Below are 26,553 nucleotides of genomic sequence, written 5' to 3'. Positions count from 1 at the left end.
TTGTCTATCATTACTGCGCTTCATGGCTATTCCAAGCTGTTTCACTGAAATCAGGACCCTTGAAACATGAATCCGGTCATTCTACCGCTGTTGACACATCTATGGAAGTCCACATGCAGATTCTGCGACTTATCTACGATTGTGATTTGCAGTGAAAAAATCATTTCTGCATTTCACTGAAAGAGCAACAACAGACCCAACCTTCATGACCCTAATGAAATGCAGTCCTGTTTTGGACGGCATCACATGACTCAGAACCAGTGGTGTCGTTACAGGCATCGAGCATATTCCGAACAGGGGTGCCACTGACACTTACATTTTCCTGCCCAGCCAGCAGCAGACTCGATGATGGAGCCAGTCTCCTCACAGGATTCGTGACACAGCCACGTGACGACTGGCGCAATCAGCTCGAAACAGATACTGAATAGATATCTGGTTGAAGACATGGACATAGTAGTTAAGGTTAGTACAGCTGGGATATTTAGATGTCATATTGTTTCAGAAAAATTATCGTCCGGTTGTTTTTGCAGAATAGAAATTTTTACATATCATAGGCCGTTTATGTTACAAGCCAAAGAATATGGAGCATCTCATGATAATATTGTATTTAGTACCCATATAATACCAACATACCTCATAAACTTGTTTGATTATAACACACAACATTCTTTGCAGTACACACTATATAATGTTGGCACAAGTACTGCTCTTGGTGTTAAGCTGAGTGACAGTAGCTTTCACAAAGAGGCCTTCACTTTGGTGGGTGGTCAGCTCAACATCAAGATTGACAGGATCCCTGCAGGGACAAATGTATCTCATGTAGTAGTTGTCAGACCAAGGAAATATGGATACTTCAACTTCACAGCTGCAGAAGTCAACTACAGACCAACAGAGGATGCCTCTGAAGTGAGTTATCACTTGCATGGACCGTGGTCAAAATTCATAGAAATGTTTGTAATTTCCATTGTGCTGGTCCTAAATTATATATTTAGAATGTACAGGAAGCAATTGTAAAATAATGAGCATAAAACACAAATTCTTCAGATTGATAAAATGATTTTCATTTTGAAACATTTAAATATTACTTGGAAAATCCATCTATGGACACCATACTTGTTTCTGTCTGCTTCTCTGATATTCAAAGCTCATAATTAAAATGAACTGAGGACTGAATATAGCTAACATCAAAGCTAAAATTGAATAGTAATCTCCAAACTTCTTACAAGTCTTCCAAGTGGTGTTCCTCAGGTTTCACCATCAAATTTCTGCATACATTTCATTTTTCCAGAACTTCTTGACAAATACATATGCCACAAAGCCTGTAATCATGTAAAATTCCTAAGTTTATCTCTTGTTTTGTTTTTTGGGTTTCTGTTAACATCGTCACACACTGCTCCTGTAGGACGCAACAGAAATGCATAACAAGTCTTTCCGTTTCAGCTGCAAGTGGCCGTGACGAGCGAACCCGGCGAGGGTCTCATCATTGCCTTCCGTGACTATGATAAGAAAACCCTGTCTCTCAAATGAGATACAAACCCAAGATCTGCCAGATATGAAGTAGGAGAGTTAACCGCACAGACAAAACGTTTAACAGATGAAAGTTTTAAGTTAGTCTGTATAAAATTTACTCTCTAAAAGTGCTGTAAATCCATGACAACTGTGTGATACATACTCCAGGTGGCAACAGTATTGCCATCTTTGGTGATGTTGTACTGGAACACACCACCGATCTTCTTGGCACGCTCTGGGTTTGCCGCAACCCGCTTTTTCAGCAAGTCAAACACACCATCCGAATCCAGCGCTGATGTGGATGCCTGCACCAACAATGCAACCTCACATTACAGTTTACAAAGCCACCAACATCATACACCATTTCTGCATGTCTCTAGGAACCTGTTAACTCTCTGGTGATAGAAAACGAAGGTCGAACATTGCCAATACCAAACAGTATCACTAGCTGCAGGACCAAGCCACTTTGGCACAGTTCAAACACATCTGTATTTGTCTAAGATCCAGCTTAATATTATCCTCCCCTTAAATTCTCAGTCTTACTTATGTCCAATTTTTTTAACAGGATTCCCACCAAACTATGCATACATTATGTGTTTTCATCTTATGAACAACACATTTAGTCCTTTAGTTCACTATCCTAAGAATCCACTTATTTGATCCTTCAAGATCCCAAATAATATTTGGTTGTTTTCAAACACAATTTAGGTTCTTCACACAAAGAAAGAAACCATATTTTACAACCATACAAAAGTGGAAAAATATGGATATGATGTAATTTGATCTTTAGCATTACTGAGAGTAGTTTCGATGGTTACACACTCTGTAATCAATAATGAGTACTTCCTGAACGTGTTAAATATTTATGAATACTATATTTTTAGCTTAAAAACAAATGCAAAACAATGTTCATATTTTCATTCTATGTCAGGACATGAGATGTGCCTCTGAACTACAAATTCCAGTTTTCACTTCCCTCACCTTGGTGGACCTCATCACAGCAGGCATAGTGACTGACTGATGCAACCAGCATACATCAGAGCTACTCACTTGTGTTTCTTCCATGACCTTGAACACAGCTACTGTACTGTACTGTACTGTACATGTTATCAAGACAACCTTACATGTAGGCTAAAGTGCAAAGTCTTTCCTGCCTCCTTGACAGTGACTCAGCTAGTCAAAAAACTTACTGCTTTTACAAAACAAAGGTTCATTATTCTGTTACACAAAACACACACAAATGGCCATATCATGACTCGGCTCCACCCCCAGCTTCATGCCAAAATTTTTTTCCAAGTCTAAGCCAATTTCTGACCTAATGACATTTTACATAAACAAGTGTAGTGAAACAATGTATTCATGTGACAACTTCTCTTTGTCTCCCACAGTTCACTATTCACAAAGCACTAAGTGAACTGTACAAATCGTCAAGTTTGTTCCTCACTTTGCCCACTGAAGATGCAAATATCCTGAGAAATTGATTTGCAGATATTTACCATAAGCTGGAAATGTAACTAGGAAAGAGAAAACAAAGAAATTCCATAGAGCTCTTGAGTAACCTCTGAAGACCAACTAGATAATTAAAGAAAATAATTAACCCCTTCAGCCACAGTGAAGGTGCATAATATTCTATCAATCCATTGTTACCTCAAAGAAAACACAACACGTCTCCACGACAACACTAAACTAGTTAATGCTGCTTAGAGAAATAAATTACTGTTTATTCTGAGATCAATATAAAACCCACATTATATATTCTGTGGGCAAAATGCAGAGATAATGACTGTTACAGCAGGTGGTACATACAGTTACAACTCAGCTTTAAAGGGTTAAAATGGATCTTACTGAAGATGTGATACTAGCAATGCTGTAATGTTTGGGATCTTAACAAAAAGGAAACATAACCTTGTCACTGAGAGTAAGAAATTGCTAGGCTGAACAATGCAGGTTATCACAAGATAACAGAATATCAGTTACACTTTATATCGATTATAAACACAACTTGCAATCTGTAGGAACAAACACCACACAGCTCAGGCCTGCCTCATGGACTTATCTTGAACCACTTGAACACAATCCACAACCTAACACCCAGTATTTTAAAGATCCATTTTAATATTACACTCCCATCTATGAGTTGGTCTCTGAAGCCATCTCTTCCCTCAGGTTTTCCACACAAAATTCTGTACTCATTTCATGTCTTGCTCATGCATGCTGTATGCCCTGCCCATCAGAGCTTTCTTATCATTTTACTAAAACTCCAGAATTAAATCTTATATTTGGCTCATTAAACCCACACTAAATTAAACATTCTCCAACACACAATTACAGAATTTACATCAAAATGTACATTTATATTAAGTAAGCTTTACATGCAAACAACACAGCTCAAATACTTCGTCTTGTTTAGTAGCAGTGTACTGCATAATCAAATTGCATTTTTCTGTGAGGAACCTGCAATATGTGTGACTTTTTATTTCCACTGCGTAGACATGAAATTTGACACAAAAATTTCATTGGAAAAGCTGAAAGGAAAACAGTACTTGGGAGATCTACACACACACACAGACATTACTAAAATGCACCTTAGAGAAATATGATGTGAAGAGATAGATAGGACTCAACCAGCTCATGACAGAGCATAAGGGCAGAATTATGTGAACGTGATGAAAGGCCAGCAGCAACGAAATTTCTCACCAGCAGAACAACCATCATCAAAGATGATCTTGGCCCATCAGTCAGCCACAAAAACGTACCTTGTGCTGCGGGACGGATGCCTCGGTGAGATCGACATATGCGCCAGATATCACCACGCTCCCCGTCTCTTTCACCTTGGTCTGAAAGTGGATACGGTTCCCCTGTTGCCACATGTCAGTCTGTAGTGTCTGCCCAGGGATAACCGGCTTGCTGAACCGAGCCTGTAAACCAGTGACAGTCATCATTTTCTTCATACCCTCACACTCTGATGGCCTGTGTAGTGCAACGATCTAAACCATATTAATGGGGATATCAGGTTGCATCTCAGTCCAGTTTCTGACTATCCTTCTCAGGCTAATCAGAGTTCTCCTCAGTCCCTCCAAAGAACTTCCAGCATAGTAACATGAAAATTAATATTACTGCCCCTTTCCAAATTCATACCCATTCATTATCCTCTCATTCTATCTGATGCTATATAACCTCTGAAAATGAAACACATTCATGAAATAACATCATATTTAACAATCTCTCTGATGGAAAAAAAGTACAAAGAACTTACAAAGCAACAAGATGATAAAATTAAAAAGAAGAGACTGAAATGGTAAAATGTTATGAACAGTCCTCCGGAATTACAACTTAGAAATCTACTATCAAGCCACACCATTGCACCATGCTTCACATGAATATCCCTTAACGTATCCACTGTGAATGGGAGTCACGGTTATGAAGTATTCCAACAGGGATGCGAGAAAATAGGAAAGCATGTGGAAAGAATAAGAAAGTACAATGACTGACATCAACTGAACTGTACATCAGACACGGAAGAGGCAAGTGAAAAATGCTGTGAACACAAACAATCCATAGAACAACAGAAAGAGGGTGCTGGAATGTTATCATGAGAATGTGAAAATAGGAAAGCCCCAAAAAGAGATGTTTCTATTACACACCTTTATGGCTTTGAATTTGGTTGGATCATTATCCGCATACTGCTGTAGGACATGGCGGGCTGAGAAGCCCAGCGAACACAGACCGTGCAGGATGGGCCGATCAAATCCACCAAATGCAGCCACATTCGGGTCAATGTGAAGTGGGTTGCGGTCTCCAGACAGTCGGTAGAGTGCAGCCTGCAGGAAATAATGTTGAAGTGAAGAAACATTGACAATTAATTTGTAGGTGTGTTTATGATCTCTCTGCATACTAAATTCTACAGACTTAGCTGCAGTGTTTCATTAGTCATAATTTTCACACACAGCAATAAGTGCAGATTCAAAGCAGTCAGCATTTTCAGTCTACATCAAATAATCTTAAGGATGCACATTTTACAAAGCTCTATCACCACAAATATGTCAAGATCTTAATTAGATTGTCCTTCTTCTCCATATTTCACACGTTAGTACTACTGACAGAAGAAACTAAAAATACATACACAGAATAAGAAAAGTTACATTCACTCCCCCCCCCCCCCCCCCTCAAAGAAAAATAACCAAAGAGCCTCACACGTAACACATGCTTCCCTCTATTCTGACCTGATCAAGAGACGTGCGTTGCTCAACAGACAAATCAGGAATCCGCTTTGGTGGTTCTGCTGTTGGCACATCATAGGGTGAAGTACGCTTGTCTGTAACACCCTTCATTCCAACAGCAAATGTTGTCAGCAGGGACTGTGCCACCTTCTCACCACTTTCATCAAATGTCTCCACTGCAATAATGACAACAGACAGCAACTGAATTTGTATCACCTTGAAGACTAGACTTTTAAACCACTTATATTCCCCCTAGCCTAGACAGATCAATGAAAAAGAGACACGTTACAACTGCACGAACCAAGTTGACAGAAGTTACAAATGGAATGATCATACTGCACAATTTTATCTCACCTTCCACCAGCACAACAGTCCCAGATCCCTTGTCCAACATATCCACCACCTTGCAGTGCACCTCAAGAGTCCCTTCACTGTTGATGGGATGCAGAACCTCCAAGTACTGCTCACCATGCAACATCTGGCAACATAGCAGCAACACGATCCTCCTCAGTCAACTCCAATTATGTACTCAATCGTTTCTCATTCCTTTGTGCCTCATCAGCAACCCTAAGGTTCATAATCCAATCAGTCTCTACGTCGAAACCACTGAACTATCTTTAAGTTAGCAGAACTTCTCGAATCCATTTAGTGGAAAGAAAGAAAGAAATACTTTATGATATATCTGCAAAAACAACTGAATACTGTCATTTGTTTACATGACCGAGTGGCATGCCAGTGGGAAGCATCTACACTCTGTGCAGCTCACTGAATCAGTGTGAATTCTATCCTCACTCTCTCTATGGTGCAGGATATTCTTTGAAAAACTGACTGTATACTTGGCTTCTCAAAAAATAGAACACTTTCTTTATAGAAGCCAAAGGTTCATCACTGAGTTCACAAAAGCCTGCCATAAGACTAACCTGAGCCAGCTGCATCCAGTTTGCTCCATAGATTTCTATCTCCCAAAAATCCATCTTAACGCCATCCCACCTACGCCAATGTCTCACCCACAATCTCCTCCCTTCAGGCCTTCTAACCAATATCTTGTAAACACCCCACCCCTCCACAATGCGTTCCGCATGTCCCGCCCGTCTTATCCTCCTCGATTTAATCGCCCTAACAGTATCAAGTGAGGGGTACAGTCCGTGAAGCTCATAATGCAATTTTCTTCCTGCCTCTTAGGTCGAAATATCCTAAACACTCTGTTCTCAAAGACCCTCAATCTATGTTCCTCCCTCAAAGTGGGAGACCAAGTTTAACACCCATACAGCACAACTTTTGTATCTTTAGTTTTCTTGATGTGAGATGAGAGGACAAAACATTTTGGACTCAATGATAGCAAGCATTCCCCGAGTCCACACCACACTGCTCAATTACAACTTCACTAGCATAGAATACGACCTGAATGATCCTCCGTTGCACTGAACAGAAAAACAACTCACTGCAGTATTATTTTTGCAGAAGCTGGATCTGCTTTCATTCCATGAGGACCAGCAGACTTTTAATTTCTTCCTCACTGCATGTACAGTGAACTAAACAAGTCAAGTGCGATGGAGACTGGCTATTATATTCGTAATAGACAAAGCACAGGCAGTAAAATGTGCCTTGCGTTAAGATATATGGACATGTTCAGCTGCGAAGGCAAGAAATGCACATACAGAGATGAAAACACAGCAAGAAGATTGTGAGGTGGCTCAGGGTTGCATCCGAAGGCAGGCTTCGAAATGACCGATGCTGAACCTTGCGGTTATCCTCAAAAGAGTCTGCTTATCAAGACATAACCTCACTTACCCTGGCAGGATTGAAATCCCTGCCACTGAACACCTCAGCAGTAACACTAGACTCCATCACGGCAGACACGCCTTGCAACACGAGGAACGTCGGCAATGCAGAGAAGTCTGCGTGGCCTTCATACAGGAATCTCAGGTCACTTGGGTTGGTCACAGTGCTACCAACTGCAATAAAACAAACACATTACTTGTCTGTCACACTGTCACAAACACACGCACATAATGGCACATTACTCACCTCCCAGTGCATACAGGATCAGGTCACGAGGAGTGTATTGGAACTTTGTCACAACACTCTTCTGGAAAGGAAATCGGGACCTTAAACCATGTTCACAGAATAAGTGTCATCAAAAAGACAAAAGAAGTTCAAGTCTGCACAAACATTAGCCACCATCAATACTTGGATGGCAGCACCAGCCATTGCCAAAACTAATGTACACCTCATTTAACAAAATACTGGACCTCCAGTGGCGTAAGCCACAATGAAGCAGTCAGCTTCTTCCAACACCATACGCAAGAAACACACAACTGAAGTAACGTAAACCACGTACTACAATTATGGCGACGGGCTAAAATCCTGTACACAATAAACAAAATTAATTCTGCTCATTCATACGTCTTATACTACACTCCCTCTATACACCTCCACTGGATGGTGCTTAGACACAGGGGTAACTTGAAGAATTACTATCTGAAAGCATATGCAAAAAACTACATCGAGTCATAACTCACGCCATCAGAAGAAAGCCCAGAGTTCGACTTCATCTGCTCCAGAACGGTCATCAGGGTACCAGATGCCTCCTGGATGGACTCCAATTTAACGGCAGCAGACATATCTGTCACCTTGCCCCAGTTCTCACGAACAGCCTCTGGCGTCACCAGCTCATTCATCTGTGCACGCAGCAGGCCGCCCGGTGAACGCACCAGATAACCTGAAGGTTGTCAGACAAGAACGCATCCTCATGGAAAGTTCTGCCGACACTCAGCACGGGAGGTAAACGGTTCTCTGCTTGTCTATCATTACTGCGCTTCATGGCTATTCCAAGCTGTTTCACTGAAATCAGGACCCTTGAAACATGAATCCGGTCATTCTACCGCTGTTGACACATCTATGGAAGTCCACATGCAGATTCTGCGACTTATCTACGATTGTGATTTGCAGTGAAAAAATCATTTCTGCATTTCACTGAAAGAGCAACAACAGACCCAACCTTCATGACCCTAATGAAATGCAGTCCTGTTTTGGACGGCATCACATGACTCAGAACCAGTGGTGTCGTTACAGGCATCGAGCATATTCCGAACAGGGGTGCCACTGACACTTACATTTTCCTGCCCAGCCAGCAGCAGACTCGATGATGGAGCCAGTCTCCTCACAGGATTCGTGACACAGCCACGTGACGACTGGCGCAATCAGCTCTGGGCGCAGCTGCGCAAAGAAATCTGTGCAACAAACAAGTGACTTATCAGTATCACATTAGTGTTTATAATCATGAGACAATATTAAAAACTGCTGATAACAGATCTCCAAAACATGAACTATTTATTACAACTGATAATATGACAAAAGGGTGAATATACTTCCAAAATGCACTGTTTGCATCACTTTGATGTTCATTTATTGTAAACAGAAGTGACACACTGTCAGGCTTTAGTATCAGCAGCACCCACCAGGTGGCAGGATGTCTTCAGTAAGCCGGGATGCCGCAGTTGGCACAATCACATTGCAGTGGATGTTGTCCTTCCTGCCCTCTATCGCTAACGTATTGTTCAGACCAACCAGCCCCATCTTGGCAGCACTGCAACCATAAAAAAAACATACATGGACTCCTCCCAAGAAATGCATAAAGCGGCCATCACTCACACCAACTTTCTTATTTGAGAACAACTTTTCAGCCGCACGAATTACACAGTCCTGAAAGGAAGAGCGACGGTGAATGACGAACTGGAGAGGATGTAGAAGTGACCCTCGGTTATATAACACACTAACCCAGCATCTGTCTTGAGGAACTGTGGGGGAAAACAGTTTCTACCATTTCTGGCAACCAAAGACAAACTTTTATTTTTATAAATAACCAGAATGTTAAATCAATATTTCATAGGCGGGGGGAGGGGTGTATTGTAATTAATACTTTTAAATCCCAAAGATATTCAAAGCAGAACAGATTAATGTCCAAGATATCACGCACACATTATACAAATGATCAATCCTATGAAAGATAAATATACTAAAGTGTCACTAACACCGACCTGTAGTTTGCCTGCCCAAAGTTCCCATATAGACCAGAATTGGAGGATGTCACAATGACACGTCCATACTTTTGTTTACGGAAGTGAGGCCACGCGGCTCGAGTTGCCTTCAAAGCACCTGTTAGGTGTACGTCCTGAATTAAGCCTGCAACAGTAACAAATGATCATTAAACCTCAACAGCACTAGTAACTAGACAAAAAAGCATGCAAAACCATCCCTGAACTCAAGAAATCTACCATAGTCCCTTTTCTTTTGGCCTCCTATACAAAATCAACAACAGACAAAACAGCTCAGCATAGCAGACAGTATTTGTCAAGGTTTTCCTCAGCCTCTCTAGGCAAATGCCATGGACAGTCTCTTGAAACTGGTCAGAACCACAATGAGAATAGACGCTTGTGAATTTTAACTCTTTCAGAATTAGTCTCTGCAGAAAAATGATATTCCAATTTCACTGAACTATCAGACTTTAAGGTAAAATGGCCCCTGGGACAGCTACATAATATCCAGTCACTGGCGCTCTTAGTTTTCTGACTGACTGACTGTAGCAGTCCAAATACACTGAAAGTACCCCACAATCTGATATTATGGCCAAGAATAAGATTTAATCTCAAACATACTCCAGTCTGCGTCACTAATCCTGGAGAATGACTTGTCCAGGATCCCAGCATTGTTCACTACCACATCTACTCGTCCAAACTCTTCCAGAGCCGTCTATATAATCTTCTCTCCATTCACCACAGAATCATAGTTGGCTACAGCCTTGCCACCTACCAGAAACAAAACAATCTACGATACAAATGCAATCCCGCGGTGCTGCGACTTCACCGTAAAACAGAAGTTGGAAAGGAAAGGGAATCAGACGGAGGTGGTAGAGGGGGACACAAGGAAGCAGTTTGTAAGAAGGAAGGAGAAAGAGAAGAGGTGAGAGGACAAAGAAGAAACTTACATGCAAATGCAGTAGCAGCCAACAAGCATCATAATGCACTAAACCCACCTTTGTGCCGGATCTCTTCTACAACACTGTCTGCTGCACTGCTACTCTTCCCATCGCCATGGCGACCACCACCAAGGTCATTCACCACAACTGATGCTCCACGCTCCGCAAACAGCAGGGCATATGCTTTACCCAGGCCTGAAACATAAAGTCATGGCTGGTCAGAATTATGAGGAACTGGCACACAAGAAATGATAAGTGGGTGAAACGACACACAGAACTGTTCATTGCAAGAAGTTGTAAGCAAATGCCATGATTAATACGATTATGAGACAATGGAAACAGACAAATGATAAAAGAGAAGGGTATTAACTCACCTCTGCAGTGCACACATCACATGGCATGTGGAGTCTCATCATACTTTAATATTATCATGACAACTTTTATCCATGGAAATGGACACACACAAACTGGTACAATTAAAACTGGAAACATACTGTTGTAGCAGCCCACACCCTTCAATTTCATATTTTTGTCTTAACAAATGAGGGAAAGAACTATATTTTTTTTGTACAATATAGTCATTAATGAAGCTGAAACCGCGAAGGCAAGAACGATAACCTAAAATAATTTCGACAAGAATTAAATATTTCCGAAAGAAAGTCTTGCATACTAGAAAAGCGATCAGGCACAAACATTATTTTCGTGTACGATAATCACCTGCACCAGCTCCTGTAACTACAACCACTCGGCCATCGAATCGCAGATCTGTCATGCTTAATAGGGCCCTACAGAAGTCCGAACCTGAAACAAGACGAAGTTACGTGACCAAACACACGGATAAGGTAGTACAAGTGCAAGATTAACCAGTACTTCGTACCTTGTTTACTTTCGTGTGTATAACTGCGAAGTCATCGTCAAGAAATAATGTAACCGTTAAAATTATAATACAACGCACAAATTGCTAAATCTTACTACGTACGATAAATCCGCAGCTGTCTAGTCGTAGACTCCAAGACACAATCCACTACCACGAGTTCATCACAGTTTGTGTGCTTGTTTTTTCAGACCTTCGCATCAGATACGGCCAGTCTGCTGTCTGACATAACTGCAAAACCTCTGTACAAGAAATATGTACTGTACTTCAAAACAGGTTACGAAAGTGATCGACGCAATTTCGCTAGTCATTCTTTCCCATATCGATATATTTAGATTAATGCAGTGCTACCAATAGTATCAGTAGATCTAGCGAAAATGTTCGAAAGCAACAAATGGCATTTTACCTGTCTGAATGTAGAGTTCCCAAATTGAGATATTTCCTTGCCCTACTTTCACATTTTATACACTGTATCATAATATCCCATAGAAACTGTACTTACTGCTTTTATTTTTCTTAACTCATGTCACAGTTTTCCTGCCTATGTTATTAATACAGAAAAGAAACATGACTAACTTAAAAGCATGAAGTAACAAGGGGAATATGCTTACTGCCTTCATCACCAGAGAGATCGCCTAATAATGGTGTCAATTTATATTACACTACACTGCGCAATATCCCACAACGCTGTCATCTTCACACTCTTTTCCCATGAGCATCTGCTCTACACAAGGAAGTTAAATCAGCAACTAGGATGTGTCTTACTGAAGAACATTAGGAAAGAGCATGCAAATTGCAACAATGAAAATTAAATGTGATACTGAAAGCTGAATAAAGCTAAAGCAGTGTTAAATGTATTTTTTATAAATTACTATGATATTTTAATGTCCCCAGTCCAAGACTGTGGGATTTCATGTCAGTGACAACTTCAGATCAATTTATAAGATGTCACTAGTAAGATGGGATGTCTTAAAATTCAAGGTCGTGCAGACACATGTTCATGAATTTCTTATCTCATACCATCACACTGACAGTCCCGAGTTTCAGGCACACAAAGTTACAGCATAACAAAAGCATGCGAGTCACAGTAAGAATTGAGGTTCTCACAGTGGCGAGTACGAATATGACTCGTTTTCTGTGTTGTAATGCTACAACCCAGAAGGCAGCCATCTTCATGTGACTCACAATTTATTTATACTTTATTTAACGATGCTGTCACTAGCTGAGACTTTATAATGTCGAGTGAGAGGATGATAGTAAACAGAGAATTGGAAAACATGTGGACAGAAGTGATCATGGCCTAATTTAAGGAACTATCCAAGCATTTTCTGGAGGGACTGAGGAAAACCACAACAAGCCTTCGTCACGATAGCCAGTCTGCAGGCCAAGATCTGAACCCAGGACCTGCCAAACATGTAGCAGGAGTACTAACCATTCAACTATGATGTTTTGTGTGATTCACAAGATACAAACAATTTTATTACACATAATCAACTGGTTACCGTAGTAAACCGACGTTTCGGGAACAAACTCTGTCCCCATCTTCAGGGTTTGTTCCCGAAACGTCGGTTTTACGTGGGCAAGGAACTGAGACAATTGTCTGTATGTCGGATCTCGCGTGGTGGCAGATTTTGAGCAACTTCAATTCTATCTCCGATAATGACAATGACTTCGTGGATTCAAACTTGTTACCCTAAAATATGAAGCCAGCGAATGTGAACATTTGCCAAGTGAACTCTGAAAACCAGAGATGAGCTAAATGTGGAGCGGAGAATTTCCCGAAGCGATGCCTACCGACGCCAGTTCGCGTTCAGTTTCATCAAAATCCGTTCAGCGCTGTTGAGGGCAGCAACCCGAAAGTTCGCTACGCGGGGAATTCTCCTCCTGAGCCAGCTTTATCCACACAACCTACTTCCCTCGCCGGCCCGCGGTAAATTCGAGTAAAGATTCCTGTTAGTCCCCGGGTCTGGATTAATCGAGCAGGGCGAGTTATTAAGCGAACGACCAACATTCCGTAATTCTTTGGCAGGCCCAGCCCTCGCACAACGCCGAAGGCCAGATCACAAATAGCGGTCAAGGTCAGGGAACCGTCTCCATGGAAACAACCGACAGTCGGAGAGACCCAGAAAAACGACTGGCGGCATTTCTCAGGAGCTACAAGAAAGGAATTAGCACGTCTCTCGAGCAACTGACAGTTGCCTACACTTCCGCGAAGGATCATCACCGCATTCCCCAGAAGCTGAGGTCCGAACTCCATCCGAATTAAATTCAGACACTGTGTAAGTTCCACGTATTGAGATTAAGCAGATGTAATATGAGAGCGCCCTCACAGCTCACAACGCCTCCTGTGATAACAGTTTCCTTACGATGTCATCGCCTGTAACGAGATCACGTGTGAGGTCGCACTCATAAAGAGAATGACATCACGCCACCTTCTTCGATATTATACATAAACTTCATGGTCCCAGGGCGCGTGAACTTGATCTTGTCTTGAGACTGAATAAAACTCTTCATATTATTATCTACAAACTGACAATCTTCAGCTATTTCAATCTGCCCGCCAATCCTACGAAATACTACCAACGTCTGAGGAAGCCGATTACCAACTTTACCTCAGGCACTTCCAAGCGTATTACAACTGCACGACGCACCTTCACATTCTCCCGCCCGCAGTTCACAATCTTCTGTTTCCCGTCTCCTCTCTAACAACGAATGTTTCCTACTGTTTTGTATGGGTGTGAAACCCGGTCTTTCACTTCAAGCGAAAACACAGACTCGGGGTGTCTGAGAAGAGAGCGCTGAGGGTAATATCTGGACCCGAGACGGATGAAGTGACAAGAGCGAGGAGGAAACTGCGTTATAAGGAGATAAGAATTTCGTTCAGAATTTGACTAGCCGACCGACCGAGGGCTGAAGATGGACTCTGCTCCATGCAGCTCGTTCTGGTCAGACTTTTACATCGCCAAGGATGCTGCAATCAATAGGCGTTCTGTGTAACCCAGTTATCGGCAACGTAGTCTGAAATCGGTTGTCAGCTTTACTGCGGGGCGTGGTGGCAACTTAACTTTCACAGAATACATTTTTATACGCCAAGGAACGGGGTCCTGCTCGATGCCTGACAGTCACGAAATTTGCAGGACTCATAAGTTCACTGTCGCTTTCATAAATGCCAGACTTAACCCTCTAAATCCCGAAGCTCGACTAATTAGACAAAAGTGGTTAGTTGTTTGCGTTTTTATAATACAATATAACGTCTTCTAGACTTAAACACGTCATGCAATGAATGGATTATTACCAGGTTTTTGCGATCTACTTCCCTAGAAACTGCACCAGCGTCTGACATGAGATATTTTCTCAACTCTTCTCTTATCTCGCCTCCTGCTCGAGATAAGGAGTGCGTGTTTGGTGGCGTTGTTTCCACGTCATTACTGAAGTGATAGAAAGTTTTTCCAGATTTTTACTAGGAATCCATCGCGTAACAGGCGACTAATATCAAATCATCACATGTCTCCGGCAAAATGTTTATGTGTGTATAAAACACTCAAAATACTTGGCAAATCAACCCAAATGCATTTTCCGATACCCTTCCGGCACGACAAAGGCGATAATTGAATGTCTGTTCAGTTACGTCATTCTTTGCAACTTCATCAGATACGCGTCGAGACCCGATGCTTCGCCTGAAAGTTAGAAATGGTTCCCGGAAGGCACTCAGGACCCGGAAGATTAAAGTTATTTCCAATAATCACCTTCTTTGCCATATGCACCGACGTCGACCGCAATAAACTTGTAATTAGCGTCCACGATGGCTAAAAGAACGATAGAAAAGAAAGCTTTGTAGTTGAAAGAGATTGGCTCCAACGGCGTTCGGAAAATTCCATTTTATCCAAAATTCGTTTGAAATGCGTTGAAACTCTCGTTGCGTAGGTTCAGGCATGAGTTGAGGTACCAACTTGTTTCTTAGACACCTAAGAACCTCTTTCACGATTGGTGAAATATGACGCGCTGATATACGGTAAGCAAACGATAGTGAAGCGTAACTTTCGCCAGTCGCCATAAATCTGAAGGGAAAAAATTGTCAATCACTCAATAAGTGATATCGTACACAAAGAACACGCACACGAAAATGGGCGTATTTTCTCATTTCAGATGGAGACTGTAGAAAACGCTGGAAGTATATACGGGATTCATACAATCGATTTAAACGCAAAAGAAAAATGTCAACCGGATCAGCTGCACCACCGAAAAATTCTAAGTGGGATTTTTTCAAGAGACTCCAATTCTTAGAACCGGTTTCAACAGAAAGACCTACTGCATCTAATGTTGAGTCAGATTCAGCGGCAAACGCACAGTTTGAGACTCGGACTGAAAACAGCGAAGGTTGTCCAGATGAAGCATCGCAGTCCTCTGTACCACAGCCTCCACGACGAAAAAGACGCAACAACAATCATGATGATATTCTTGATAATCTCGTGCAACAGTTAAGTGCCAACACTGATACAGAAATTGAAGACGAAATTGCTTCATTTGGGAACCACGTAAAGGCTCCACGTTTGAAAATACAAGCTAACATTTTAAGTCACTATGAAGTGATTCAGATGGATATGCGAGGAGCAACATGGGATGTCCAACCCAAGTTCATCTGAGGTATTCTCCTATAAGAACTGCCTCGACCCCCGAACCAACCAACATCACAGAATGAAGACAATTGTCATTACATTTGTGACATAATTAGTAATAATACAATATAAGAAACTTAACCGTAACGTGAGCGACAGTTTTTGTTGTTTGTATGTTTTTCCTATTAAACTCAGTGCGTAACCAAACTGCTTTTGATTCAATCTGAAATAACTCCTGAAACTTTCTTCTTCTAATGATAAATGATTCTTTATTAACAGACAGAAAGACCCTTCTTCGCGTCTGGTTTTGAATATTGAACTCGTAGGTTTTCTTTCTTTCTTTCTTTCTTTCTTTCGCAACAAATAACACAGCAACACATCTTCTTCTTCTTCTTCTTCTTCGAGTAACCTTTTTAGAAGCATTTTTATACTCATTTTTCACAGAATATGTGCACGCGTCTCAACAAAACAAACACTTAGCCGCATGTCTCGGTCGTCACCTCAAAAGTGAGTGGCGGGAAGCTGCGATGAGTCCGTCTCTGTCGCGTGCAGCCAAATTGTACCTTAAGAAGACCCCATAAATATAACTGCAGGTGGTACATATAGTTACCACTGTGCTTCAAAGAGTTAAATGCATCTAAAAATATTTGAGACACGACCTGCAGTTTAACATTCCGTGATAAGAGAACTTTTCCATCACAGTGATCGTGTCGACAGCCATAAAATGCAGACGTCCTCTTCAGGAAATTCTGCCACGAGCTCTCGTACCGGATCCTGCCTGAAGCAAGAAATCGCCGCGTGAACCAATTACTTAGGTCAAGGCCAGCGGAAATCAGGCAGAGCCGTGCGTGAGACGCGTACACGTGATTATCTTTTTACAATTCAACGGATTACACAGCGTCGAATGAGAGGAAGACAATGAATAATGAATTAGAAAGGATGTGGAAGGAAGCGGTCGTGGCCTAATTTACGGTACCATCCCGGAATTTGCCTGGAGGGGCTGAGATAGCCGGGCTCTGAGCCGAGATTTTAACCCGGGACCTGCCGAACACGAAGCAGGCCTTTAACAGAACCCCGAGGATCAACAGAATCCTCCGTCTGTCCTAGTGCCAAGCCACACGGATCCAGTCCACGTACTCGCAACTTATTTCCATAAAACCAACCTCAATGGTATCCCCCATCTCTTTCTTGATCTTGCAAGTTGTCACTTTGCCAGAAACATCCTTGCTGTAAGTGAGATTTCAGCTTCTCACAGCGGCAAGTAATCTAGTAGAAACTGGCCGACGTTTCAGAGGTGCTTATTACCTACCATCATCAGGGCGATGAGTGCCCAATGATGCAGGAAGTAAGCACCTCTGAAACGTCGGTCAGTTTCTAGCCATTTTTGTCAAGGTAGAACTGACCTTTGTCAAAGTTATTTCTACAGACGCTGACGAAAACTGTCGCTCTGCTGCTGTAGCCATGTTTTCCCGACTCAAGGGGTTGTTTTCGAGGGTCGCGATGTGTCGACTTAGGGCGTCTACATGCTGGATAGACTATCCTGGGTGGAAATCGAACTCCGCTAATCTGAGAGACCATCTCATTAACCGGGAGTTGGTGTCTGAGAATTTCTTTACATAAACCCAAAGACTACAATCACGCAACAATTTTTACCCACTTCTGTCTTCTTTTCTCTCTCTCTCTCTGCGAACTTGGCCACAACGAATTCTAGTAACGAACCCAATAAACTACGTATTCAGCGGGAGAAGGGCATCGGAATAACAGGTCGATCCAGAATCCTAATCTACCACACGCTTCGTAGCCGAATGGGTTACGTAGGAGGACGACGTCGGCAGTTCGAGACCCAGCGGATTCTTACGGTAGTATTAAGTTCTAGAAATAAAAGGAGGGCAGAAACGGGTTTGGTTTTGTATGCTTTACCTTCCCGATTTCTGCCCGTTCTAAATGGCGTGAAAGTCGAAAGTAACTAAAAATTCTTGAAATATTCCGAAAAAAAATTGAAGTAGACATTGCTGCAGAGCTCGACCGTCCATGTACGACGCACCGTTGGACTTGCCTTAAAAATAAATAAACATCACGTACAAGCAGCTTAAAGTGTCTCGTTTGTGTGCGGTGTGCGGTAGTTGGCTGCCTGTTTTCTGAGTCAAAGTCACACGGTGCGTGATACTGGCTGGTCACGTTCTGAGGCTAACTTCTTCGGTGCGTGCTACTTTCCGCGTTCCCTGACAGCACAAGTCCCTCGGCGATACCGACTACATAAGAATAAAATTAAGAATATATATACGCATGTGTATATAAATATGCATATATATATATATATATTTGAGAGAATAAGAAATTTTGGTAGAATCAAAAAAGAGTAAAAACATAATATAATAAGAAATCACACAAAGTACGTCGCCGTGGCTTCTGTGTGTGCGCGCGAGTGCGGTGCATGCTACTTGGTCGGTCGCGTTCTGAGGCAAAGTCAGACGGCGCCGATACCGACTTGGTAAGAATAAAAAATAACAATATATATATATATATATATATATAAGTGTTAGTGCGCTGTCACGGGGAGGCTGCCCGTGCCTCTGGCGGCAGATTGCTAGAGAACAACTGCGTCTCTATCTCAACCTCACCCTCCCCTTCCAACTCACGTGACATGTGACGGACGACCTTGAGATCATCACAAGGAAACTCAGACAATGATTACGAGAGAAATGCATCTGGGGCAATGACAGAACATCATTTAGAAGTGGTGGAATGATGACTGTAGGTGCTAAGGAGCTAGTTATTATGAGAAACTGGCAGGGTGCTGGGGCCACCAACCTGGTCGCAAATACTTTGAGTGGACGTGGGGATTCCCCACTAAGTAAAGGAGAGCCCACCTAAATGTTTTACCTTGAGGAAACATCTCTCCATGACACCAGCAGCAGCAATCTCAATGTAACAAGTAGAAACAACAAAATAAAGAGAGCAATTCTACAAAAACATTTCTTTTGTATCTGACATTACGTCATTAAACAGTTTTACGAGATGAGTTTTAGTGCACGCTGATTACTGAATTGCCAGCAATTTCTGATTGAGGTCACAATGTTTATTAAGATCCCGGGACCCCTTCAACATGATGATCATATGCTGATTGAATACCCAATAACAAGATCAATAAAACGTGCAACAAACAAAGCTACGTTCTACCTCCAAGAATCATACGCAAAGGAATCTTCACTCACAGACGGCTCGAACATCTAATATTTTAACAAACATCTGGCAAAAGAGCTGTACCACTTAAAGTCCTCTCCCTTCCATTTCAGCACGGATTCTTACAGTAGTAAGAAGGTCTAGAAATAAAAGGAGGGCAGACAAGGGTTTCGTATTGTATGCATTTCCTTCCTGATTTCTGCCCTCTAAAAAATAACTGAGGGTTTTCGTGGGTGCGATATGGGAGCCCAAAATGAGAGGAAGGAGGGGTTATGCAAAAAAATATTTATGAGGGAGCAGCCAAGGTGGTCAACGAACACCAAACAGACATATCATTTCATTTCCAGGTCAACAATCTTTAACCAAACTAAATGGTCAATAACTTCTGCCTGTCTCTCTCTCTCTCTCACACACACAAAAACACAATCTCTACATTCTACACCGAAATCTCTGATATTTTAGAACCCCAAAAGTACAAGTATATATACACACATATTTTCTGTAACTGTGTCTGCGAAATGTGATAAAAATTATATTGAGTGTAGATTATATTAATGGACGATGAAAGAGAATTTGTTTTCACTTTTAATATTTCAAATTGCAGGGACAAGGCGGCAGAAATGAATGTTTGTAGATCCGGGATGTCGACTTGTGTCATCGAGAACCTACCGAATGCAAGCGATTACGCCTACAAATACAGAGAGAAATTAATGGAGGAGAAACGTAAAAAAATGTTGAAGGAGAAACGTAACACTCCTTCTGTTGATGTAGCGACGGGTTTGAACCTGGTGTGGTTACATCGTTTCTTACTTTGGTGCGTGGAAAGAGTTAAAGGTTTTCTCTGGATACCTTGACATAGATTCAGTCGGTGGGCGAGGATCTCCGACTCTCATTGAATACACGGAGAGGCCTTAATTGGAGCGGCGCTCGCGGGAGGGCAGCGAAGTCACTGAGCTGGTGCAATTCTTCACGACACAGTTGTTGTTGTTGTTGTTGAAAATAATGTAGAAAACTAGGAATTGGTGTAGGAGCTACAAAAACATAAAATAAAGAGAAATTTTGTTTGCAGCAAAGAAGGAAAAATTATTTCTTCTCGTTATTTTCTGCTCAAGAAGTTTTATTGAAATTAATTATTTTAAAAACGTTTAATTTTATCTAAAAAAATTACCATTCATCAACACACAGCAGTTTCTCTTTACGTCTTGTATTAAATGAATCCACTTGTGGCGACATGTTTCGAGTTACGAAACCGTCATGATTAAATGTTCTTGCTTCATGAACATCGTTTACAAAAACGTCATTATGAAGGCAACAGACTGTGAATTTTGTATCGATTTCTGATCTACGTGTCTTATTTAAAAAATTGCAAAATTAAATTTGGCCGAGTTGTGCCATGTGCCTGAGGAAGAACCAACTGTAATCGTCTAGCCATGAGGTCGAGCTCGGACTATGACCGCCCATCAAGGACGAAGCAATGTCAGCTGTCCTTTCGAAAAATCCACATCCAGGAAGTTCGAAACTTCTTTCAACTGGCCATTGCAGTATTTCGCCCCTGGGAGGTCCGACCCCTATTAATTGGGTTAATGCAAAAGTAGGCATAAGTGACCTAGCGTCTCCACGCGATGTAAACTGTAACAGTTGGCCTCGGGTATCGAACCGACCAATCAGAGACTTGAATTTAAAATATTCCACCAATCACAAATCTAAGCGGGAAGTCCAACCAATGATGTTACAAAATCTCAGATTTCGGAATGAGTGGGGGAAATTAATATATTTGAAACGCAGACTTCTTTTGAGAGGAGTCGGCAGTTGTTGCAAGTTGAAACGGTGTCACGGACTCATCGGTGAATTACATTAACTTAACATGATGATGGAAACAGAGTTAGTCTCCGAAACATTTGTCTTTGACGCTGCTAGTCGCCTACTCTACATGGCGCAAAAACCAGGAACACGGCCGTGGACCTTTTAGTGGTCAGAGTCTGAACCCAATGCAAGGAATAAAAGGTCATTCCTACTGACCTGTTCTATGTGAACCGTGGACCACATGACAACGGTTTATGAAGATGGCCGACAGTCATTGAAGTCCTCTTGCAAAATGCACGAGATGGTGTACAGGATTTGAAAGTAGTGTGGAAATATTTTCGCGTGTGAGAAACTCGTCCTTTTAATCCTCTGACGGTAGACGCGGAATGAGCTCGTCGCAAAATGCGCAGCTGCAAGGCGAAAATGTCGTCAGCGGGATTCGAACCAGTGATCCCAGTGTCTGATGACCGTTCTACACCGCAAATATGAGCGTTGGCTTCATAAATCTTGTTACAAACAAACACAAAAAATCAAATGTTACAACTTCGTTTATAAATAAATCTTAAATGTAGTGACGAGTATACTCGTCAACATTTAAATTTTAAATCCAACGTTTACAGCGTCGTTCTGCTCGCATGACAACGGCGATACTTCGGAAAAGAAATTTCTGCTACAGGAGGTAAAATAAAAGAGATGATTTGCCCAAGGGCTCTGTCTCCATTCTTCCCCTCCTTCCAGTCCTTGGCTCTAATAACGCGGGTTGGGGTGGAGGCGTGGGGGGTTGTACCGATATATTGCGACTCCTCGGTGTGGGTTGCGATTGGGAGGTTTCGGTTGTCGAATGCCAGAACGCAGATCCGTGGAAAAGACAAACATCGAACGAGAGGTAACATCACAATTATTATTGTGTTCCCTCTTGTTTCAGATCCATGTTTCTTCTCCGTACATTTTATTCGTTCGCCGTTGTCTGTCTCTGTTTTCCAATGAAACGATTCGAATTCAAAAGAAAAGTTACTTTATTAGAAAAGGCATCGCGTTCGCCCCACATTTCTGACTACGGTTTACGCCGAGCTCATAAGGAAGTCGGCGTCCGCTGAATTTCCAAGATGATATACAAAGTATATAAGTAACGCCTCCGTCAATCCGGATTGGGGACTCTGAAATGGCACGACGTTTCTTTCAGGCTACTAGCTACGAACTGGGAGTTCGGGCTTCAATTCTTGGCAGGACGGGGGTTTCCTTCCCTTTTCCACAATGTCTGGGGACAACCTAGAATCTAGGTGAAGTTATTAAACGTCCATTAACCTAATTAATCAATCAGAGATTGTAAGAAAAATAGATTCTACAGCATCTTCTATGTCACTTTAAATTTACCCTGAAACATAAGAGTAAGTTGAAGGATAATATTAAAATGGATTGTAATGAAGTTAAATGTTAGAGAGTGGGTTGAATTTGAATAAGGATAATCTTGTGAACACGGTGATGAACCTTTGGATTCAATGAATTTCTTGAGTGGTTCCGATGAAGGACTCTGATCCATGCAAAACAGAAATTAAAAAGTAGGAAGAAGAAATAGACAGCTTATAGCCCTTTTAGTGCGAAAGAATTTCGTATGTAATCGCAATAAACCTTCGTTAGGCTCCGTCTTTTGTTTAGATAGTTCTAGAAGATTTCCGGTTAAGTGAAGAATGTGCAGTAGAAGCCTATACTGACGATGGTTTTGAAGTGGCAGGCTCTAAGCCTCTTTCACAGTTAAAATTTCTCTCCAAATGACCAATATTCATGGGCCATTGACTGGTAATCATTATATCATATATTAATTATGAACCGAAAAGTTGAGACATTATAAAATGGCATCGTTAATGAATATTAACTTAAAATTCAAAGGAAGGCGACTGTCTTTTGGATATTTGGTCACGCAGTCTGGCATTAATTAATTTCTTTATTTACTGAGACGAGACAACAGATTTCCCGCGAATAAACTTTGTGTTGTTGGACCAAAAATGACCATTTGCTAATTACATGCCATAGTGAATTATGTTTATAGTTAAACACGTGCAAATCAATATACGTCATCATTACATGCGCCGTACGAACAGGAAGTGGAAGTGTTGACACGCGCGCTATCTGTGTCTGCGAGCTGAAACTAGCTGCGTGCACGGTCTACATCAACACTCTCCTGCCATCTGTCGGACGAGGAACTTCGGGACGTTATTGATTTTTCTGCGCTTGAGGAAGGAAAGACTTTGTCCTTGGTTTGCAGCGCCGATCAGTGGTCAATCCAGAACGAAAGAAATTTCGTTCTTACCGCCGTGAGAACTTTAGATTCTGCTGGTATCCTCGAAGAAATGAAACTGTTCTGTCTTGTAACACAATGGACTCGGGCCGGAATAAATGATGTGTTATGTTAACCACGTCCTGGTTAGTGGCGCATTCTGGTGAGGTATTGTCGAGGTACCAGGCAGTTAGAAGGCGTAGTTTTCGTTCAGGCCCGGCTTATCATCTGTTAAGCTGATTCTGCATTCGATTTTATCTCCTAAAGATACTTCGAATTCCCCGTTTGATTAGAGCTGTCTCATTTTTCCAATACTCCGTATGTGCCTTAACTTAAATCAAGTTCCTAGTTTTGTGTATTTTGTGGTAATATTTTGTGCTTATTCATTAAAATACCTAAAAGTACCTTACAAAATACCGCGAATAAATAAATACATCTGTTAGCTGAAAGCATGGCATTTGAAGAGGTTGTGTAACCGTTCGCTTTCTTCTTTGCTTTGTTGCCAAGGTGGGTTTGGGTTCGATGAAGGGATTTATGGGACTCTTTTGCTGGGTTTACGGGGTTTAATTAAAGATCCCTCAGCTGAGGCTTTAGTTATTTATTTTCAGGTGAAAAACAAGTTGACAAACAAGTTACAGAAAAAGACTCCGGACACCTGCAATTTCCCACGATGAGGCGCAGGGGAGGACGGGGAGGGGACCTTGAGACACGATACAAGTGCAGCTGAAAACAAGGGATCCGGACATAAAGGCTAAAGCGATCTAATCAGCGCTGTACGTGGCAACGCTCAGCTACTTAACAAGTGCGTAGAAAAAAACTCACGAACTACGACTCGTAATTAAAGGACGGTGCAATCTGTAACGATCTGCTATGCATATTATTCCTGACTCAGGGCGAAAGATTTGACCTCGGCAGTTCTGACCTCTCTAAAAGTCTGAGGGTTGTAAATCTGCGGCTTCAAACCGACGTAGTATATCTGGTCGCTGCTTGATGCCTCCATCGTCAGGGCGATAAGACGACGTGATGATGGAGGCAGGAGGGACCTCCTACCAGACTTCGCGGCGCTACAACGCAGAAGACGGGCGTCTTCGTACTCCCCGCCGTGAGAACGTATTCTAGCTGAGAAAACATTTTCCTTATGCTCTGCGCGCACTACCAAGGTCAAAGCTTTTCTCCTTTTCTCGTAACTGGCGACAAATCTCCCACAACATTTTCCGATTTAACGGGCTGTTCTCCATTTAGGTTTTTCCGGTCACGGAACACTACGTCTGTGTGTACGTGCTCCATCACGCTCTAAAGTTATTTAATTATTTGACTGTACTTTGTAGAAGCTTCATTAAGTTACATCGCAGTAAATTTTACACGTTATTATTTTGAATATTCGTGTAGCATTGAAGTAACGAAGACGACAGTGTATAATTATTATGATACTTTGACATTCGGTCACAAATTGTCCGGATTTTTTATAAGCATACATTTATTTTAATTCGTACTATCAATTGCCCTGTTTTACATCGAATATAATAAAAGTGACATAGAAGTCTATTAACGCGAATACACGTCCACCAACACAACACGAGCAAGTCTTTCGCGGATGAATCTTAACTTTAATTACTGCACAAAAACACGCAGTACGCCTCTGACCTTGAAATTGAGACCAACCGTAAATGTACAGAGGTTAGGAAAATGGCAAAATCAAACACGGAAAAAGTTAATTTTGTTCTTAAACGAATTGAAAAGGGAAGTCATCAAGACGCCGCCTGAGATATTTACTGTAACTAAAATGCATTCGTAATTACCGTGCCACAAAGCACAAAACTTTCTCTGAACTCTTTCGAATTTGGATGATTCAGTTGTCGTAATGGAGTTCCAATTTCGACCGCACAAAACAGAAACAAACTCTCAGAGACAGAGACGAAACAGACGCCACGAGGAATTGAGAAAGAAGAGGCAATGAAATGTATCAAAGGCGACATTTTAAGCCCCTGAAAATATGACGTCAGGTGGACTTAAAACACAGCTCTCAGTCCAGAATCTTTGATACTATTTTACAATTCATAATTTCCGTTAATACTAACAATTTATCTCGTAAATAATGACAGAAGTTTTAGCAACATCAATTTCAAAACAACATTTTTACACAGAATCAAATACGATGTACTAAGTACTAAGATTTGTGTTCATCCATCGCTCAGCGTTTCAGGAGCTCGCTTTGTTTCTAGGATATTGAACGACAGAGAAACAGCTGTACTGAATACATTGCACCACCATTAGAACATACGAGAATTATGTTTAAAAACACACGAAGGTTTGCTCCTAATATAATAGTCAATGCTCATCATAATTTGCTATGCGAGTGCGACGTAGGAGACCTTGGTAGCACGAGATGAAAACGAGGTGATGGTGGCGCCTCTTGTGGAACTGGGAGGAGTCTGGAGTAAGGCGCTCGGTTTTATTTACGTGTTTTTGGTAGTCGCCGTGAAGGTATTTTTACATTTAATTTACTCTAAAGAGAAATATTATAAATTGCGTAATTTTAATGTGATTTGTATTGATTCTGCTGGAATAAACTGTGTTAACTGGACAAAGTTAAAATTAACATCTTACTGGACGGTAAAGAGGCTAATTGCACTTTCGAAACAAATATATTTTTGTTGAAAAAACAACATTTCAGACGCTGGCTCTGCTTACATTATCCTGTAACACTAGAAAAACTAATTCAATCCCCAGGAAATATCCAAAAACATGCATCAAGTTAACAACAAAACTTCGTGATGATGAATTGTTGAAGGCGTAGCCCCTCTGCTCTGTGTTCTGGACGTCCTGTGCTCAAGAATTGGACTGCGGATGAGCTGTCCTGGTTTTTGTTAGTTGTTCCAAGTACCTGCAGGCGCAGTACCTTCCGATAAATCACAGATTTACGTACATCATTTTCACAGAGTGTCAAAATTCAACTTGAGCTAGGGATGACACGAGTTACCTGAAACCTTTTGATGAACATTAAGCCCTCCATTCCACAATTCTTATACGTGACGTTAAGGCAAATGTTAAAATTATTCTTGTGATAAAAGTCGAGTTAATTGACTCATGTATAG

The 26,553-nt window shown here is 41.6% G+C and overlaps 3 protein-coding genes, 2 long non-coding RNA genes and 1 pseudogene across 7 annotated transcripts in view; 3 read left to right on the top strand and 3 right to left on the bottom strand.

The window, feature by feature from the left end:
* Positions 1-452, bottom strand: part of LOC147874700 (peroxisomal multifunctional enzyme type 2-like) — a 33,019-nt gene extending 32,567 nt beyond the window's left edge. Inside the window, exon 1 of the mRNA XM_087344593.1 lies at positions 317-452. Within this exon, the coding sequence (XP_087200719.1) occupies positions 317-452 (136 nt within the window). The remainder of the gene's footprint in view (positions 1-316) is intronic.
* Positions 322-2,415, top strand: LOC147874699 (translocon-associated protein subunit beta-like). 2 transcript variants are annotated; one of them, XM_087344598.1, is made up of 3 exons: positions 322-462; positions 676-906; positions 1,441-2,415. In XM_087344598.1, the coding sequence occupies exons 1-3, from the start codon at positions 445-447 to the stop codon at positions 1,525-1,527; spliced, it is 336 nt and encodes a 111-aa protein (XP_087200724.1). In that variant the 5' UTR covers positions 322-444; the 3' UTR covers positions 1,528-2,415. The 2 variants fall into 2 exon arrangements, with proteins under 2 accessions (XP_087200724.1, XP_087200723.1); XM_087344597.1 differs by lacking the exon at positions 322-462 and having other exon boundaries at positions 562-906.
* On the bottom strand, positions 591-11,502 carry LOC147874698 (peroxisomal multifunctional enzyme type 2-like; annotated as a pseudogene).
* On the top strand, positions 11,478-16,425 carry LOC147874697 (uncharacterized). 2 transcript variants are annotated; one of them, XM_087344600.1, is made up of 3 exons: positions 11,478-11,549; positions 13,611-13,860; positions 15,728-16,425. In XM_087344600.1, the coding sequence occupies exon 3, from the start codon at positions 15,796-15,798 to the stop codon at positions 16,222-16,224; it is 429 nt and encodes a 142-aa protein (XP_087200726.1). In that variant the 5' UTR covers positions 11,478-11,549; positions 13,611-13,860; positions 15,728-15,795; the 3' UTR covers positions 16,225-16,425. The 2 variants fall into 2 exon arrangements, with proteins under 2 accessions (XP_087200726.1, XP_087200725.1); XM_087344599.1 differs by lacking the exon at positions 11,478-11,549 and having other exon boundaries at positions 11,981-13,860.
* A 2,829-nt stretch (positions 16,426-19,254) lies between these two features.
* Positions 19,255-23,090, bottom strand: LOC147874696 (uncharacterized). Its single transcript, XR_015534025.1, has 2 exons — positions 21,400-23,090; positions 19,255-20,411 (listed from the first exon to the last, which is right to left on the bottom strand). It is a non-coding gene; the product is annotated as an uncharacterized LOC147874696 (long non-coding RNA).
* A 574-nt stretch (positions 23,091-23,664) lies between these two features.
* Positions 23,665-26,202, top strand: LOC147874695 (uncharacterized). Its single transcript, XR_015534024.1, has 2 exons — positions 23,665-23,965; positions 24,067-26,202. It is a non-coding gene; the product is annotated as an uncharacterized LOC147874695 (long non-coding RNA).
* Positions 26,203-26,553: the final 351 nt, after the last annotated feature.

This window comes from Zootermopsis nevadensis, unplaced genomic scaffold (genome assembly GCF_977971745.1).
Source record: "Zootermopsis nevadensis isolate Lab colony 2312 unplaced genomic scaffold, Znev_1.0 Znev_ptg000007l, whole genome shotgun sequence".
NCBI classification, from domain to species: Eukaryota; Metazoa; Arthropoda; class Insecta; order Blattodea; family Termopsidae; genus Zootermopsis; species Zootermopsis nevadensis.
Note: the sequence above shows the minus strand (reverse complement) of the source record. Positions and strands in the feature narration are given on the sequence as shown.